We start from the raw sequence: 19,817 nt of genomic DNA on the forward strand, positions 1-19,817 counted from the left end.
AGCACGAGTTTCCCTGGAGCTGTTCAGCCAAGACAGACGGGCCTCTGGCATCCCACGGCGTGTTTTCCGTCCAGGCTCCGTGATTTAAAGCCAGCGAGGCAGGACCCGTGTCCCCAGTCCCGGGTGGCTGTTCTGGAGTTGCCTGGAGGCACCACGGGCCGGGCAGGAAACCAGACACCCCGGGCCTGTGCCTGAGATGGCGGGAGGCGGGCAGCCGCCGCGCTGAAGGGCCCGGGCCGGCGCAGCGCGGCCGCCGCGGCCCTGCGCAGGCCCTCCGAGAGCTGGCGGGCGCGGCCGGCCCCGGAACTGCCGTTCCCGAGCCGCGGGGCCCCGGCGGACCCTGGCGGCACGGACCGGCGGCACTGCCGAGGCGGCGCTTTCTGGGCGGTGGCGGCGCTGCTGGGCAGGGCCGCGGCGTGCTCGGCCACCGGCTGCCCCGGCTCGGGTCGCCCCGCCGGGCCCGGCGCTCCTCGGCCTCGCCATGCAGCGCTTCACGGTGAACATCAAGCTGCCGGCGCGGACCCTGACGGGCGCCCTCAGCGCGCCGAACAGGGGGGCGGCGGACTGGTGAGGGGCCGGGCCGCGGGAGAGCTGGGGCGGTCTGTCGGGCTCGGGGAGGGGAGAGGGGCGGCTGGGGTGCCCCGGGCCTCTCCCCGCGGCGTCCCCCGGGCCGCCCCGTGGCTTCTTCGCCTCTCCTCAGCCGCGGGTCGAGCTTCGCGGCTCGGTGCCTGGCTAAGGCGGCGGGCGTGCGCCCCGCTGCCTGCCCCGGGTCTGCGTCCTCCCGCTCTCACCGAGCCGGGGGGGCCCGCGCTTTTAGCCGGGACGTTCATACAGTCACACGTCCAGGTGCCGAGGCTCAGCCAGCGCCGGCAGCTGCCGGGCGTGCGGTACAGCGGTGGTAGCGATCCCTCTGGAGAGCTGGCTGTGCCCTTCTGCGAGGGAATCGTTACCAGCCGTCTTGGTCAAGGTGCTCACCGCAAATACTCGGGTCCTTTTTTGTTACTGGAAACGGGCGTGCTGTGCCGTTGTGTCCAAGGCAAGCCTCCTTCTGCGAGGCACTGTGGAAGCTGCTGACATCCCCGTCCTCTCCCCTTTCCTCGCTGGAGAGGCTGGCAGAGCTCAGGCAGGGAGCCCCGTGGAGTTGCTGCCGTCCAGCTCTCAATACGAACAAAGCCATGGTCATAGAAGAGCATGGGCCAGTCCCTTCTGGCAATGACATTTGCTTCTCTGGGCAGAGGTCTTGTTGGTGCAACAAACTGTAGAGATCAGAGCAGCTTCTTCTGGTTTCTATTTTATTTTTTGAGAGTTGATGTACAAAGCCAGTACATATATTGGTTTTTGTACTCATTTTTCTGAGCAGTGGCTTCACTCAGCTGTGCTGAAAAGCATTAACCTAATACTGCTGAGTCTTAGGGAGAGAAAATAAAATGAAGTACCTGAACCAAGTAATTTTTGAAAACTGTGGCCTTTATGTTTGTCAGCTTGTAAAGCAGTGAACATTGAAGTTCTCTGAAGTTCTTAGTTTGAAACTTCGTTTTTCTCCTTTGACTGTTCCCACTTGCTTGGTGTTCACCGTAGCTTTATAATTGTCATCCGTGGCCGCATTAACCTCTCCTGAAGTCGGACAGGCCTCAGCAGATTTTCACTATTACTGTAATCATTGTTCACATGCTCCTTTTTTGTCTCAAAAAAAAAGATGCAATTAATTATATAATTGCAAATATATTGCTTACCTGTGTGCTTATATATAAAATTAGGGAATGCTTTTCATGAATTCCTATGTGATGTCTTAAATTTACAGAAGAGGGACACAGAGGTGCTTTGCGGTGGCTTAGATTTCCATCAGCAAATGGTTCAGCAGACAATGCAGCAATGGCATTTCATAATGCTTTTGAGTTTTATGTTATTAAATAATTTTTACTGTTTGATGTTTGTGTTTAGTAGCATGCATTCAACTTACAAAAAAAAAAACCTCATTCTTGATGTGAAGTGCTTTTTGTTCTTTTTTGCTTGCTTGATGATGATATATGCTTTTCTAGGGGCTGGCAAGGTTTGATTGCATATGGATGTCATTCTCTTGTGCTGATAGTTGATGCCAATACTGCTCAGACTTTACAGGTTTTGGAAAGACACAAAGCTAGTGTTGTCAAGGTGAGACGTACATGTTTTAAGGTATATTACTTGATTCTGGCATATATATTATCTTTCTAAATCACTGTAAATACTTGACAATATATTGCACTTGATTTTCCCATAAAATCTGTTGTAAAATACCCCTCTTTTACATGATCTCTTTTATAGGTAAATCAAACCATACATGCTGAAATTTGAGCTGAGGTTGATGGTATACCTTTATAGAAGGTATAGGATATATAGAAGGTATAGAATATATAGAAACAGTTGGTAGTGTTATAGAACACAGAAATGTTTCTAAGACAGCTCTTAACATAACAGAATTTCAAATGAATATTACAAAATATCAAATGAATCTCCTTGTTGATGCCCTTGCTGATCTTTCCTGTTGTGGGGGTAACCAGTGCACCATTTGACCAGTTACTTCTGGTCTAACAGTTTTTACTTCTGTTCTTACCTATAGAAAATGAACAATAGCAGACAAAACCGAACATTATTTTAGCAATAAAAATGGATAAAATTTAAGCATAAGTGTAGGGTACCTGTACTTTCCTTTGAAGGTCCTTGACTTGAAATTGCAGAGAGTTTGGCTTTGGGTCAAGTGTGGAACAGGATGTATTTCTTTGATGCATCATTTCTTTGACTGTGGAGAATGACAGATTGAGTCAGGGTTTAGGAGAATGTTTGGCTGGCAGATATAATGGTTGATAGTCCTTAGCTCAAAGGCTATATTAGAAGGCAGTCAGTAATTTATGAAGAAAAACAGATTTTTAGATAGGGGGATTTTGGTGTTTTTTGTAGTAAAAGAAAAAGTTTGAATGTGCCTTCTGGAAATTACACGCTATTTTTTCCCATGTGTATTTTTCTTTAAATAGACGATCTTCATATAGATACACTAATATCAGATATGGCCACTCTGGTATTTTAAAATTAAACACAATTATTTTGTCTTTGGGTTTGATAATTTACTGACTTCTGTTCTGAAGTTCTGTTCTGTTCATGTTCTGATGATGTCTTTCAAGCTTCAATTTTTTAGTGAGTGGTTTTGAAACTTCAGTATATTCAGTAGCTACACAGGTGGTGGTGTTTATGTATCTTTATATAGGATAATGTATTTCTGTGTTACAGAGTCCAATTAAGTGTGCTTTTTTTAATAATAATAAATAAACTGTTCAAATCCTGGGTGAAAATATTGGGTAGGGCAAAACTGATACAGATCCATACAAGATCTTGGCCAAGAGCCATACAGGTAATGACATTGTAGCTTTTAAAAATGGTTATAAAGTTTAGGAATTAGTTTTGCTTGATTAGAGAGAATTTTGAAACTGCCTGGAAAAAAGGAAGGTAGAAGGGTGAGTTTTCAAAATAGATACTTTACATTGTTTTTTGAGACTTGTGTGCTGTGACATGTTTAAAAATAATGCTAAAATGTCAGAAAGGACTGAAATCTGATTTCTTCCAGCATGTTTATATACTTGCCCAAATCTTTCAGTGAATTTTGAGGATTCTCAGAGTTGCCCAAACATTGCTGTCAACTTAGAGCTTGTGCCGCTGTTATGAACAGTCTCTTTGGTGACAAATGTGAGGCAACTTATCTGACTCAGTAAGGAGAGGTTATTTCTCAGTTATCTCAGAGCAAAGGTGTGTACACGACAGCAACCACAGAGTAAGCAGCACTCTGTGAATTAATACTGTTGCTTGCCTTTTGGCAACTTGGTTGGGTAAGCATACCCTTAGCCTCAGTTGTCTTCAGGCTGCCCTTTAAAGTGAACAAATCAATTCCAATGTCTATAATTGTGTAAAAAAAAAAAAAAAAAAAAAAAAAAAAAAATAGAAAATGTAAGTGGTACGGAGGTGGCAGCTATAATGATGACTCTGCTTTAAATTTCCACTTAGCTTAGATAATAACTTGTAGCAAAATTAGTTTTTGATCCATGTAATGATAGCATTTTAATGTGTTTCAGTTACATTCACTAGCATTAAGAAGTAACCTTATTTCACTAGGAAGCCAAATGCTGAAGTCCAAATAGTTTTTATATAATTTATAAGATAATTTTTTAAAACCACTGTCTGGTGCTTTATTAATAGAAATAGACTGTAAGAAAATGACTAATTTATGAGGAGGAAGAATGAAGAGAAATTCTGTTCTGCTTTAAGAAGTAGACATTATATGAGAAATTATGAGGCCATGATCATTGCAGATACCTTTACGTGCATTTGTAAGAAATTTTGTTCAATTCCTAACTGACTTCTTTTTTTGTTTGTAAATGCTGAGAGTGTAAATAAGCTGGCGGGGATCTGTAAGAAGTCTGCTGTGTATATCTGACTTAAACTCTTTGTAGTAGAGGTTCACACCAGCAAACTCAGTCTACAGGGGATCTTCTCCCCCAAACCCCACGCTTCAGATTTGAAAAATTTCAAAATACACCACTATCTGCAATAAAAAAAACAAAGAGAAAAGCGATTGTTTCATAATCCTTCCGCAGTCTGTTTAACTATTTTTCTTTAAATACTTCCTGGCCTTTGGCTGTCATAACTATGTCTGGAACAGGTAATGGTTTCAGTGGAAATGGATCTATGTTAGTTGTCCGTATGTCCATATGGTGTTTGTGGGATACTGATAACTTTGTACGGAGTGGATTATGTCTGATTTTTTTTTTTGTACCTTTACAAAGAGTACTTGAAAGAGTACTTTTACAAAAGAAAATGTAATTACAGCAACAATTTTTCTCATTGAAGATTGAAATATCATTTGTGTCTGTTCTGATATGTTAATAAACAGTGATAGTAAGGTTCTTCAAATCAAGTGGGATAGACTGTGAAAATTAAAAAAAACTTCATCTCTGGTTCTTGCTTCTGACCAATCCTGCTGTATTTTGAAGTCAGGGTAGAGAGGCAGTGACCAGTATAGTAAGAAAATAATTTATTTTAGCAGAGGGATCAGCTCATGTGTGGGGACTTTGTTGGAGCAGTGTGACTACAATGAGAAAAGAGGGCTTACGGTGTTAGAGAGCTGCATGAACTCTGGTTGAGGCTGATTGTGTTAAAGGTCTCCTTTTTGTTGTTCATAACTTGGTGACAGCTCCTCCCTTAGGAAATGATGTTTTCCAGACTTGGAATTTGCTTCAAAGTAGCATATATTTAACTGAGGAAGAAATAGCTTTGCAAGTTTCTAGAATTACTTTTTTCAATAGCTACATACTTACGTGCAGGTATCCTCATGGGTAGGTTTTTTTTGAACAGCAGGAATCAGGAATTGCAAAACTGGAATTTGTAGGTAGAGGAGACTCTCCTAAGAATTCTTTGTTATTCTGGTAGAAACACACTTTGGGTTTATAGCTAGAGCTCTCTGAAGATTGCTTGCTGTGCACGTGTAATGTTTGTTTAATTTGTTCAGCTAGGCTTTTGAGGTACATCCTGGTCACACCTCTGAGAGGGGTAGCACAAAGGTGGCTACAGTGTTCTGAATGCCATTATAAATCTAATTCATGTTGCAAAGTTAGTGGTGTCTAATGATAATTCTGTTTTTTCTAATGTCATGCTTTCAGTATCTGCAAAAAGTGTTCTGTTTGGCCTCACCCTTTCTCTGTCAGGTACTGTGACAGCACACAGCTAGCTAGCTATGGCGACATTTTTGTAGTAGGTAAACTCCCATTACCTTAGCGTTAAGATTTCTTTATTCTGTTAGTGTCTTCAGTCTCTCTTAGGGGCAGAAGTTTGCCTTTAAAGATAGCAAAACAAGTCCATATTGAGTAGGTAAGGAAGAAGTCAGTGTTATCTCCTTACAATCTCGGGAGACTTGTAGGCAGAATGTTTCAAATTTCAAGACACATATTTTTCGTAAGTATCGCCAACTTGCAAGCCCATGCAGCTTGAAATCCCAAACCAGAAAGTGGTATGTGGAAATCAGTGGTGGCAAGATGCTGAAAAGGACCAAAAATATAGCAAATGTCAGCAATGACCTGACATGAGACAACATACAGATGAAAGACTAACCTACCTTCCTCTCCAATATCATAATATATTTGACAGATTAGGAAAATGGCATGTTTTAGGATGTGTGTAAAAGTTGGATGGTAAATTTTCAACTTTCATGTGTTTGGAAGTCAGTGGCTATAGGTTTGTAGATGCCCACAGAACCTTAAACATTGCCATTTAGTTTCTTCTAAATATTTGAGTAAACTTTTTATATACATAGCATATATTTATGGATTTGTTGTAGTTACCTTCAGGAACAAGAATTAGTGATTTATGTAATTTAAAAATACCAACCATGCAGTCATGCAGCACAGTTGCAACATACCTTAAATTTGCACAACTGATGGTAGCTTAAAGGTATGCTTACACAGATGCTATTAACATTAACTGTTACTATGCTTTTTTGTTGAGTTGTTTATTATTTGTTTATCCATATGAAGTATGGTGTCTTTGTTATATATGTTTGCCTCCTTTGACCAATTTTCATCTATATCTTCAGGTTAAGTGGGCTAAAGAAAATTACCATCACAATATTGGCTCTCCATATTCTTTACGTTTAGCTTCTGCTGATGTTACTGGAAAAATAATTGTATGGGATGTGGCAACAGGAACAGCTCGTTGTGAAATACAAGAACATGCAAAACCAATTCAAGGTAATGATAGTGCATGATGTTTGTATGGAAGTTATTTTATGGAGCATTGTGTACAAATCCATCACCTAGGTTTTGCAAACTATGCTCAGTTCTGCCATTGAATTTTACTGTTGGCATTACTAGCCTTCTCTGTGTTTGTCTACTCATTTTCTGTGTAAACGTAAGACTTACTGTCTCCGAGAGGGATGCTGTGAGATTTAATTCATTGTGGTAATTTTTTCCAGGATCTTCTGAAAAAAGTTACAGTCTATTTTTATTAATGTTATCGATTGAAAAAATAATATTTACAGTGTCAAGTACATCTTCCTGCTTTTGAATTGGAGATGTAGTGCAGTTTGCATTGCACCTGAATGTTAATGTCATCTATAGTGGTTAGTACTTTAACAGTATTACATTGCTGTAAGTTAAGAGTTTTGATTGTGCACATATACTTTGGCAATTATTTAGATAGTTCATTATATAGCTACTTCTGATCAAACATACTAGCATGATAACATACATTTGCAATGTAACTAGAGAGAGAAGGGTTTTTTTGAGCATCTAAGCAGTTGTCTGATTCATAGGAACAGGGAGGCTTTTCTATGCATATATAGCAATATTAAGATGTGAAAAGTGAAATGGAGAAGGGACAAGATATTGTGTAAATTTTAGCATTGAAGACAGTTGTGAATAAAGTAGGTTTTACATATGGTTGGAGTTAGCAGTAGGATGTCTTGAAACTGAGTGTGCCACACTTGAATTAGGTTTCAAGTGTAATTAAGTGGACATAAATGGTAAGGATTAACACAAACAGTCGAGAGAGAGCAAATTTTGAAATGGTATAAATAACTGGTTTTGGCTTTCATTTAGGAAGACAGTTTAAAGTGGTATTTGCTGCTTTTTATTCTGTTCTGTGGGTGGTAGCCCAGTGCAGCTGGGAAGGTCTGAAAAATACCCGATAAACTCTACCTGAACAGTTCTGTGCAGCTGGATGTTTGAAGACTCTTTATCCCATTACCAGAAAAAAATCATGATCTCATTCAGGGATTTCACAAGTCTCTGCGGGGAAGTAAAAAACAAAAGCAAGAACCAACCAACCAACCAAAATCCCACAAAAAAACCCAAACAAACAAACAAAAAGCCTGGAGAAAGGAGCTATGTATTTATGATGTTGTAAGGTATAGAAGATTTATGTTTGCTTGTGCTAGAGGCAGAAATGTTTAGAAGCCTGGCATAGAGATCAGTACTATCTTAATTGGTCTGATGAAGGATAGAGAACAGAAAATGTAGCCACTGGCCAGATACAACACAATTAAGAGAATATATTGGAAAGGAATAATTAAGTGTCTTTTTCCTTGCTTCTTTTTGTGCTCATTTATTAGTAAGGTATCATCCATCAAATGCTCCCTTTCATTAGTTAGCATCTTGTACTTCATCAATGAAAAAGTTAAGGTAGTGGTTAGAACTCAGAAAAGGGAATCAAAAGATCTAGACTTCATTCCTTGTTGCATCACACACACTCAATATAATTTTTACTATTGCTTTAATTGGTGCAGTTTGTAGTTGATAGTAGTACTTTCCTACTATTGTAAAACTTGTGTTTTTTTGTTCTAATTACTTGTGGTAGGCACCTTTCTGTCTGTTGGAACCACTCCTAACAGAACTGACCAGGAGCTGGCTGGAGCACTGGAATCTGGTTAGCTTTGTGGCTGCGTTACTGTGGCTGGTCTGCTTCCAGTGCCTGAGCTGATGCTGTGAGTGGACTGCTTCCAGCATCGGACTGGGTCTTTCAGAATTAGCTGGGAGGGATAACTCTGCAAGTACAGCAGCATCTACATGCTCTGCTGCATGTTCTGGATTTCTGTTTATTGCTACTGTTGTCCTCACTGGCAATATGTCTACAAATTATTTCTGAAGTAAAGTTTAGAACATGGGTTTTTTTCCCCCACACGAGAAACTACCATAATGAGTTTCTAAGAATAATTTATAGTTTATTTGGACTATTTTAAAAACTTGTGATGAGGCTTGTGTTATACCTGGTTTTTATTTTGAATTCTATTATATGAAAGCCCACTTATGAAATTAGGTTGGTTGGTTTTTGTTATTATTACGTTTTTGTAAATCCTGTGAAAGTAGATACAATATTGTAAGTCTGTAAGTGGACATTGAAAATTTATTCTATTGACTGCAATTAATTTTATTAGTTTTATTTCTTTTTGTGTGTGTGTGTTATAAACTGTGTTTTATTTACTCCTGACACCGATTCACTGCATGTTTGGCAGAGTTTTGACTATGCCATTTGAAGATTTCTCCAGGTTTTCAGACCCAATGAAGGCTTTCCAATCTGCTGGCTAAGAAAAAAAAGTTAATAAGCAACAGAATTAAAATTCTGTTCCATCCTTAGTCCCTGATTTGATTCAGCAATAACCTCTAACAAAAGCAGGTTCTTTTCCTTTCCATCTGTTTCTGAGGCCTCTGGCTGTTTTTTACAAGCCTGTAGAAAATGGTGCAAATACAGAGATTGAGCAGCAGGGTGATCTGCTGGTTCTCTGTGTGTTATCTGCAAGAGCTTTCTAGGATAACAGCTGGAGCCTCACTGTTTCAATGAGGAGAAAAGTGGTGCTTCAGTATAAGGCACTCTTCTTTATTTGATCCAAACTCTGCGTTCACCTGGGAAGGAGTTAACCATTTGTTAACTTACAGTGTAACTGATTAGGACACGCAGAGCTGCATATTTTTTTTCTCTGAAACCCAGTGAGAAGCACTTATCAACTCTGAAAAAGCTGAATTGATAAAACAGAAGAATGGCTGAGGAAGGAGGTTTTTTTGACATCTTAATATATATATATATATATATATGCTGTAGAGAAGCTGTGACTTGGTGAGGTTATGCAGTGAGTGGTAGGAGCTGGACTGGGGGGACTTCATCCATTGCCTGCCTGACCCATTCTGTTGTCTAAAACACTGCCCCATGGAGCATGCAGGTAATTCTAATACAGCTCCTTTCTAGTAACTGAGGTCAGTCTCTGTTCTTATTGACAGAAAACATAGTCTTTTGTGTCCATTTATCTTGAATGTTTAAATGATGCCCAGCTGTGATGATTGGCAGCCATACCTCTTCAGATTGACCTTAGCATTTAAGTACTGTACTTGTATTCTTGATTGTGTGTTACAGGCAGTTTCATTTTACTCTTAAACTTAAGACTCTCTGTAAAATGCATTTGAAGTGGAGAAGACAGTTGTTTCCAGGTCCAGTACTGATATCATCTCAAATATTAATTTGGGATGGTGTATGGTTCATGGTGTCATCCCAGATATCAATTGGGATGTTGTATGGTTCTATTCATTTTGACTCTGCAGTAGTTCTGTACAGTACCGTATGTTGTTTCAGGTAGGAATTCACTGGATGAAAAGATCTGACTTCTTCAGATCGGATGTGGGTTGTGTGTATGTGTGTGGACATGTGTAACCCAGTGTATTGCTGCTTGTTAAAAACATAAATTCAGGCCGTAAAAGGAACTTATTTTTTTAGAATTGTGAAATAGAAACATCTTGTTACTAACAAGTCACTACTATTCATTTCTTCAAAGACAAGGTATGACAGGAGAAAAATAGTTTTAAAATAGAACAAACTTCTTTTGAAAATTAATTTCACTGTTTGTTGTTCCTTCTTTCTTTTGACAGACATGCAGTGGTTGTGGAATCAAGATGCTTCTAGAGATTTACTGCTTGCTGTTCATCCACCTAACTATATTGTACTGTGGAATGCAGACACAGGCACCAAACTTTGGAAGAAAAGTTATGCTGAAAATATTCTGTCTTTTTCATTTGACCCCTTCGATCCATCACACTTAGCTTGTAAGTTTGCATGTATAAAACAGTGTGATGTGAATATGAGTGACCAGGAAAAATGTTAAACTAAAATGTTAATATTGAGATTGAAGTAATGGATTGGAGAGAATAATGTCAGTAATGCTAAGAAAAAGTCTCAAAACAAAGACGGGAGTCTTTGGTCAATGTGGAATCTTCTAAAACAAGATGCCATTGTGTGAGGGAAAAGGGGAAAAGTAGGCGTGAGTAGAGAAGTTAGAGATCTGAAAATAAATGTTTGAGACTTTATAAAGAAGGTGGAAAGCATGTAGATAGGGAGCTAGAGGAAGCCAAGTATAGAGAGCCCTGTTAAACTGACATAAAAAGCTATAAAAGGATGGATGCTGAGGGAGAATCCAGTGAGATGAGTAGACCAAGAATAAATGGTATTTTCAACAGAAAGGATTTTTTTTTAAAGGAATAGAGTGTGAGCATCAGTTTCAGAAGCAATTCAAATGTCAAGGGGGAAGTAATGCAGATTTATTGACATTTTAGCAGAAAGAAACTAAGAGAAATAAGAGTCACCATTTTATTCTTTAATTTAGCTTCATCACTCCTGATCTATGATGAGACAGTGCAGTTTCCAGGCTTTGTGGTGGGTTTTGGGTTGGTTTTTTTTTTAATCTGCCATACCATTCAACCTAAAAAAATAACTTTTTTTTTGTATAAACATGTAGTAAAATCTTAGCTACATCTTTACAGCTTAGCTGAATCTTTATGCTGCAACATAAATAATGTGAGTTAATGATTCTTTGAGCCATGCTCTGCATGAGAACAAAAAATTGTGATATAGCCAATGTGGGCAACCCTGCCTTCTATTTGCGTTGTGAAGCTTAAAGAAAAATAGTTGTTGGGAGAGAATAACTGTACTGAAGAAACAAGAGGTTTCTGCCAGTAATCCCCACACTGTTTTTTTTAGTACAGACTTAATTTTGAAAAACTGAGTTTTGTGGATATAGTTAATTGTAATGGACCATCTGCAGCTCTGTCAGTAGAAGGTGCCTGTTGTCTAGAATTATGAGTTTTCTACCTAATACAGTGTTATTAAAGTTATTAACATTTCTCCCCACCAAAATTTCATTAAAATGGAACACCACAATCAAATTGCAGATTGTATTTTGCTATAATAAAAATTGTTTTTCTTGGTACAGTGCTCACCAGTGAAGGAATAGTGTTCATCTCCGACTTCTCTCCTTCCAAAGCTCCTGCCAGCTCAGGGAAAAAAGTTTACATCTCTAGTCCTCATTCCAGTCCTTCTCATAAGCTGGCTGCTGCTATGGGGGCCAAAAAGGCCCTTGATAAAGTAAAAATCTTAATCAGTAACGAAAAACCAAGGTAGGTTGCAAATATTTCTTCTCAGATAATGTTTTGTATACCTGTATATTTTATAGGTATAATTAGATTAAAGTCCATAAGATAATTAGTTTTAAAAAAGAAAATTCATTGGGGTAGGCAGATGGTTGGATGTCCTATATGAGGACATTATGTAAGGGTATAACACTGACAGTCATTCATCCAGTTCTCTTCATAAAAACAGCCATATCATCCCAGTATGTTTTACATAAGTTAATGACATAATGTTCTCCCTTTGCTAACAGATTTTCATGCAGGTGTAAATTCAGAAAAATCTTTCTTAGGGGGAAAAAAAAAAGATGAAAATGGGCTAACGTAATTCATTTCAATTGTGGAATGAGAAGGGATATAGTAAGAGAATAAAAATTCTGTAAGTACTGATACCTGAGAAGAGCTGTCATTCTGGTGTTGTACATGATACTGCAGTAGAAGGCATTTTTTAGGTTAATAGTGTATAAATAAAATTAGAATTTATACATTTGTCTATTTTCTGACCTTTTAAAACTAAAGCTGTTGCATTTTTAGAATTTTTTTTTTTTTTTTTAGAAATTCTCTAAGCCACTTTCTTTTGTGTGGTGTAATTCTTTTTTTCCTTTTGTACTTTCTATTTGTGTAATAAAAGTATTTCTTGAGTGTCTAGCGAATTTGAGAACAAACTAATCGGACTGTATTGTCAGGTAGCAGTTGACACCAAAATTTAGTGCAGATACAAAATTTATACTCTGTTTTAATAAGGTGTTTAAATTGCAAACTGGGGAGAAGACTTGATGATACTTCCTCTGGTAATCATGTAAGAAATTTTGATTTTTTTTTTTTTTTTTTTTTTTTTTTTGGTATGAAGTTAAAGGGCATGATCTTGTCATTTTGTGTTCCAAAATGCCTAATTTGTGCTGCATCGGACAGAATGCCTGATTTGCAAAGACTGAGACAGTACATACGCTGCTGCAGCCTTATGTATGCTCTATAATAACAGCAAATCAGCAAAGATACCATTTTTCTGCATTCTCCTGATTGCATTTTATGTTGTGTATGAATATTGCTAAGGGTATGTGTTGTGGTTTAACCCAGCAGGCAGCTAAACACCATACAGCTGTTCGCTCACTCCTCTCCCCACCCCCAGCAGGATCGGGGAGAGAGTCGGGAAGAACAAAAGTAAAATTTGTGGGTTGAGAGAAAGACAGTTTAATAGGACAGGAAAGGAAGGGAAAATAATAATAATGATAAAAGAATATACAACGTAAGTGATGCACAACGCAATTGCTCACCACCCGCTGACCGATGCCCAGCCAGTTCCTGAGCAGTGGTCATCAGCCCCCCGCCAACTCCCCCCAGTTTATGTACTGAGCATGACATTGTATGGTATGGAATATCCCTTTGGCCAGTTTGGGTCAGCTGTCCTGGCTGTGCCCCCTCCCAGCTTCTCGCTGGCAGGGCATGGGAAGCTGAAAAAGTCCTTGACCAGTGTAAGTGCTACTTAGCAACAACTAAAACATCAGTGTGTTATCAGCGTTGTTCTCATCCTAAATCCAAAACACAGCACTGTACCAGCTACTAGGAAGAAAATTAACTCTATCCCAGCTGAAACCAGGACAGTGTGATAGTCTTCTCTTTTCTCCCTCCTTTTCCATCCAGAACACCCGAAAATGCTAGAATGGGAAAAGAGGAAGAAAAAAATTGTAGCAGCAATGGTTTGTCTGGTTTTATATTAGTTTAGGGAAACGTTGAGGAAAGAGGAGCAGGAGATTGTCAGGAAAAGTGGTTGCAGAGAAAAGGTGAATAATACTCCTGAAGCAAGGAATGAGATGCAAGAACAGTGTAAGGGGATTTAGTGTGTGGTAGAATGAGGAGAAACAAAACCCTTCAAAGGGATGATACATTAAATCAGTTAAGCAACCTTCAAACCTGAGCACAGTATGAGGATGATTTTCTTCGATGTGACTTAAATACAGGTCATTGGATTACATGTACCTAATGAACCTCTTTACCTTCCGGCCTATCTCCTGTTAACAATCAATGAGATGACGAATGTTCCTGCTCTTTGCTACTTTCTCTGAGTTTGAAGACTAGTATTCTAGATAAGCTAGTTCTGTTCATTTCAAAATAAAGTAATATGCATAATCATATAAAAATTGAAGTAAGCAGTATGTTTAAGAGTAATTTCCCATGAATACCAGTAAATGTCATGGCAGCTAGCACTGTTCATAATTGAATTGCTTTGTATTTGAGATGTGCAAGAATTACCCTTGTTCCATTTGAATTACATGTTATTTTAAAAATTACTCTATAATCTTATTTAGACAGAAGTCAACAGAGTGTGTGTCTTTTGAAGGTCAGTGATGCTTTGCACTGCTGTACCAAGTAAATCAAAATCTACAGTTCCCTAGTGATCAAAATAGGAATACTTGAAAAAAAGCAGCTGCAAGAAAATTTATATTGTTAATTTTATTTTGAACTTGAAGTATTTGTTGATACTGAACTCAATTAAAGTTTATGTCTGATGTTTTACAGTGCTGAATCTGTAACACTCAACGACTGTCTTCAGTTGTCATATTTGCCTTCCAAAAGAAATTACATGCTGTTATTGTATCCCAGAGAAATTTTAATTCTTGACTTGGAAGTGAATCAGACAGTGGGTGTGATTGCAATTGAAAGAACAGGTGTGCCTTTCCTACAGGTAATGAAAACTTGATTGGTTTCTATCATTGTAACAGTTTATTAAGGTCATATGTAAGTTCATGACTCAGCGATAGCTGTGTTTTGATTAATTCTGGAGGATAAAAGAAGTTAGCTCACCACAGGGAAAAATGTCCTCTGAACCAAGTATTGTTTAATTTTCTGAAGTCTGCAGCAAACCCACTTCGCTTTGTGGTGATAGAAAAGTTACCAGTGTGGAAACAGTGCTGTGGAAAAAGGACATTTCATTCTCTGGCAGATAAGCTGTTTATAGAGAAATTACTACTAGTTCTGTGAGCATCTGCCTTTTCTTAATTAGACAGCTAAGTCGAGTCCGAGGTCTTATTGAAGCATCTTTTTTCTCCTGAAATCATGAAATCTGATACCAAAAAAGAAAGTGTTGGGTTTTTTTAAAGCGATAGCTAAAAAGAATATATACGAGTACGTCAATGTTTTTTTAAAAAAAAAAACAAACAAACCCTAAACTGTCAACCAATTCAAACAAAAACATTCAATGAATTTCTCAAATTAATTGACTTCCTTAGTCACAAGTACTGTAGCTAAAGAAATTCACTGAAGTGTTGCATTATTGGTAATATTTTTAGTGACTTGCTTATACATCAGAAATTGTATGTTCATTTGCAAGTGTACTTTGCAAAGGATAAAATTTTGATAACCCAATATAACATGGTGTCTCTTTACCTAGGTAATTCCTTGTTTTCAACGTGATGGGTTATTTTGCCTGCATGAAAATGGTTGTATAACTTTAAGAGTTCGCAGATCTAACTGCAGTATAACTGGAACTCCAAATGAAGAGCCAGGTAAGTTTTGTGTCAAATACGTCCAGAAATGAACTTTGAGGCATTTTAACTAATACTTTAACACCAATATTAACCATCATGCCTCATACAGGATGGTGAATTACAGCACTTCTAGTGGGTTTTTTTTATCTTATACATTAAATTTAAATTAAAATTTATGCTGCATTCTCCCCAAATTGTTTTTGACTTCCTGATATTTAGTGCAAAATAAGACACTAATATCCTGAAAATCCCTTTATCACTAAATAATACTTTAATTATGAAGTGGCTTAACAGTCACATATACAAGAAAGTTTTAGATAAAAGATGATTAGTTTGTTCTTTTTATCTTTAAGAAAAAACATTTTTCAGACAAACACAAGGTTTTGGAAGTCATTTGGTCAATTGGAAGAATTGATTTTAGAACTAAGACATGGGCTTAAATTTACATTAAAATCTAAATCATTAAACCTTTGTCTCTTTTATGAAACGTTACTAAGAATGGCTTTTTAAATATAATGGAGGAGACTGGAAAAAAAGAACGGAAAACATAGTTCTGTAAATGTAAATAAGTGATTTTTTTTTTTTCCCCCCGTTAGATTTTTGTTTATTTGTTTTGGTTTGGGCAGTTTGGTAATTTCTAGTGAGCTACAACATTACTTGCTTCCAGGTTTACCAATAAACCAAATGAGTTTTGGATTGTGGAGAGCAGATGCACTTTCCCCCCAGATATGCAACGGTAATTTTTTAGATTTTGCAAGATTCAAGTAGAGTAAGATATCTTAAAGACAAAGTTACATTTTGGAGAACTTTTCAGAGCTGTATTGTATACAGCAAGATCAATGGTATATAGTTTTTGATTATTTTTCCTAATTGTTGCACAGGAAGCATGTGGATTTCAACCAAAGAGCTCAGTCATTCTGCAAATTTACCTCTATTGATTGATTACATCATATGTTTTCCATTCTAATTGTTTGTCCTCTGTGGGACATTGATGTTACAGATCCAGACCCAGTTCAGGAGCTGATTTATGATTTAAGAAGTCAGTGTGATGCAATCAGAGTTACAAAAACAGTTCGACCCTTCAGTATGGTGTGTTGCCCAGTGAATGAGAATTCTGCAGCTCTCATAGTCAGTGATGGCAGGGTAATGATCTGGGAATTAAAATCCAGTATTTCTGGCAGAAATATGCGTAACAGGTAATGGGATTTATTTTTCTTGTCAAAGCTTCCATCTGTTACATTTATAAGTGGCATGTAGTATTTAATTATATTCTAAAAGCAACAGTGATGTCCTTGTGTGTATGGTAGTGTGACGTGCTATACATGTGTATGAATGAAAGGAAGAGGAACAAAATATATCATCCACATAGATTAGTTCCCCTACTTTGGGGAAGTGAAGGAACTGTATTTACTCTTCTTTCTTTGAAAAATAGTTCCATACTAAGTGGTTGGAATAAAGAAACAAAAGATAGGAATGAATATTCACATTATTTTGGGGGAACATTTTCTTCTCATTTGGCTTTCTGCAGACTATATAATTTTCTTCAGGAATGAATCCCTCACTTTAATCACATGAAAGGACTGCAAAATGATTCTGGAAAGGACTACATTTTTAGTAGGGGAAAGGTTTTCTGTTAGAATTGTGTGAATTTGACACAGAGCAATATAAGGCTGCACAGCAGGTGGCTGGAATACGACAGTATAAACAATATTTTTATATCAAAGCCTTTAGAGTTTTAGATTTTGAGCAGTCTCTAAAAATACTATATGAAGTAGTACAGTTCTTTAAACATTCAGTGTATTAAGGTAATTCTGCTGCAATAAACCTTTAAAGTACTATTGAATAAAATAAATAACGTACTGCCATGAGACAAATACAGAATTCTTAGTATACTGTTAAATGTCAGAAGTACCAGATTTTCAACATAGATCCTTTTGTTGCTCATCTGTGATTTAATGTTTTTATTCTTGGTGTTCTCAAAAACAGTTAGATGGATTCTTTGTGATGCATATCCAAGAGAGCTGTTTAGGATCCATATGTTGCTGGGTTTTACTTCTTGGATTCTTAGGCTCATTTCTAAAACATTGGTTTTTGTCATTATTATATAACCAGGAAAAATGTAATAATAATATAAGAACCACTGAGCCTAGAGGATTCTGGATATGGTTGGATTGTACTGAAAAGTAAAGCATATTTCTAGTTGGCTCAGAGTCTCTAATGGATTTTGAAGGAGTCTTCCTCCATTAGCTCTTGATCTTGCTGGATTTGATGGTCCTAATTAAAATTTGAACTCAAAGTCTGTTAAAGTGAGATTTTAAAGAAAAAGGCTTTGTACATGCCTTAAACTGCATTTTTGTGTACAGCTAGGTGCAGTCACTAGTCTTTGGTCTTTGCTTATGATATAGACTGGTCCTCAGCCCAGCAAGATCCAATTGCGAAGGCTGCAGGGGCTGTTTGAGTCCCTTTTAGATGGAGATTGTGGTGGAACCCAGTCACAGTCATTGGGGAAAAAATAACACAAAAAACTGATGCATAGATATCTCACAAGACTGTAAACGTAGGTATTACTGTAAGTTTCTGCTGTAGTTTTGTATATACAAAGGCAATCCTGTTTTGTATGTTTAGGTGAAAGGCAGTGCTTCAGTTACAGGTTTTGTCATCTGGAACCTATGTAAGAAGTTTATATAGGTTAGTGAAAACTGTTCCTCAAGTTTGGGAATCTGTTCTTAAATGTCAAAATATTCATGATTGTTCCTTAGCTGTATTCATTAGCATATCTCTACATATTAATACACAATATATTTAAAAGCTTCCATTCAATGCTTAGGTATACTTCAGAACAAAGGATATATCTGTCTGTTTTTCTGTTACTTGTAAATATCTCTGTAAGGAAGATGAAAGTTGTTTTAAATTTTGTACATTTCTGTGTGCATTATTTCCTGGTACAGTTGTTCATGGAAGCTGATGTTGGGAATAATCTTCTCAAAATATTCTGCAAGTAATAAGTGGTAGGAATACTGAAAGAACAACCTGGGGAAAAAGCAAATTTGAGGACCTAAGTCAACAGGCGATCCAGTTTGTATTAGGAACTTGTTTTCATTTCTTTTACAGCAGTTCAAGTGCATCACCTTTGTATTCCCCAGTCTCATTCTGTGGAATTCCTGTAGGAGCATTCCAAAATAAAATTCCAGACCTCTCCTTAGACAACATGATTGGTAAGAATTTCTTTCACTATTATTACTGCTACTCATTTCTAGAATTTTTGAATCATTATATATCTTAGCCTACTTTAGAACTACATATGTTAGAATTATTTTCTATGCAATTTAAATAGCAATTCTGAAAGAAAAGAATTCCTGTTTGCTAAATAAATTATCAAATTAATCTTTTTGAGGATTTTATGTTGAGGACAAATGTTCAAAGTTCATTGTCACTGAGAAAAAAAGTAATTTGAAATGGAATTTGGCCAAAACACCTTCGTTTTTAAAAAGTAATCTTAAACAGATGAAGACATTTTAAACTACCCTTGAATTCTGGAGGAAGACTGAAATGGTTGCACTTTTTTTTTCTCTCTCTTCCTTCCTTCTTTTTTTTTTTTTCCTTCTTAGTGTTAGGAAAGAAAGCCAGTATTGGAGAAATTACCTGAAGTGCAGTCTTCTAAAAAGTTTTATCATACAGAGTTAAACACGAAGGAATGCCTCTTTAAATAAACATTGCTAATATGTATGTTAGTTTATTTGTGATTTTTATTTTATAAACTCCTGTGTCTGATAACTTTCCATAACATCTCAGATTAAGATTTAATACTAACAAGATTTTTAATTTTTAAGCAGGGCAAAGCACAGTTGCTGGAGAAGAACAATTAAAAAGTTCTTTTCTGCAAGAAGTGCACCTCAAATTTCTGCTGACTGGACTTCTTTCAGGACTTCCTTTGCCTCCATTTGCTATCCGCATGTGCCCACCTCTTACAACAAAAAATATTAAACAGTATGAGCCAATCCTTGCGGTTGGTAAGTATCTTGAATAGTTTATTGGTTGCTCTGAAAATAATATATTCTAGATTAAATATAAGTATAGTTACTAATACAGAAAAAAATCTATTTTTTAATCCTGTGTAACTAATCACAAATAGCGACCCTTGTATTAGTTTGCATCCATGATAGTCTTTGGATTCTTTTTTTCCTGCCTTGGGTTTAAGTAATGCTACCTGAAAAATTGCAGTATATTAGCAAGTTTGTGTTTATCCTTTCATTTACTATGATATTGGTCTGTTGATACACTCAGTGTTTTACATGCTGCTCTCACTCCATTCTAAACATCAATAAATATGGAATTCTGCAGCGCTGCATTCCTAGAATAAGTAAATAAACTTAAC

General features: G+C 37.4%; 1 protein-coding gene across 4 annotated transcripts in view; it reads left to right on the top strand.

The window, feature by feature from the left end:
• Nucleotides 1-453: 453 nt before the first annotated feature.
• WDR11 (WD repeat domain 11) overlaps nucleotides 454-19,817 on the top strand; it is a 48,624-nt gene continuing 29,260 nt past the window's right edge. Inside the window, exons 1-10 of one of the 4 annotated variants that reach the window (XM_076339131.1) lie at nucleotides 454-567; nucleotides 2,040-2,151; nucleotides 6,611-6,764; nucleotides 10,428-10,601; nucleotides 11,765-11,948; nucleotides 14,475-14,640; nucleotides 15,346-15,460; nucleotides 16,443-16,638; nucleotides 18,554-18,657; nucleotides 19,273-19,452. In XM_076339131.1, the coding sequence (XP_076195246.1) occupies nucleotides 482-567; nucleotides 2,040-2,151; nucleotides 6,611-6,764; nucleotides 10,428-10,601; nucleotides 11,765-11,948; nucleotides 14,475-14,640; nucleotides 15,346-15,460; nucleotides 16,443-16,638; nucleotides 18,554-18,657; nucleotides 19,273-19,452 (1,471 nt within the window). In that variant the 5' untranslated portion in view covers nucleotides 454-481. The remainder of the gene's footprint in view (nucleotides 568-2,039; nucleotides 2,152-6,610; nucleotides 6,765-10,427; nucleotides 10,602-11,764; nucleotides 11,949-14,474; nucleotides 14,641-15,345; nucleotides 15,461-16,442; nucleotides 16,639-18,553; nucleotides 18,658-19,272; nucleotides 19,453-19,817) is intronic. The other 3 variants (XM_076339132.1, XM_076339133.1, XM_076339134.1) reach the window with 3 other exon arrangements.

This window comes from Aptenodytes patagonicus, chromosome 5, assembly GCF_965638725.1.
Source record: "Aptenodytes patagonicus chromosome 5, bAptPat1.pri.cur, whole genome shotgun sequence".
Lineage (NCBI taxonomy): Eukaryota > Metazoa > Chordata > Aves > Sphenisciformes > Spheniscidae > Aptenodytes > Aptenodytes patagonicus.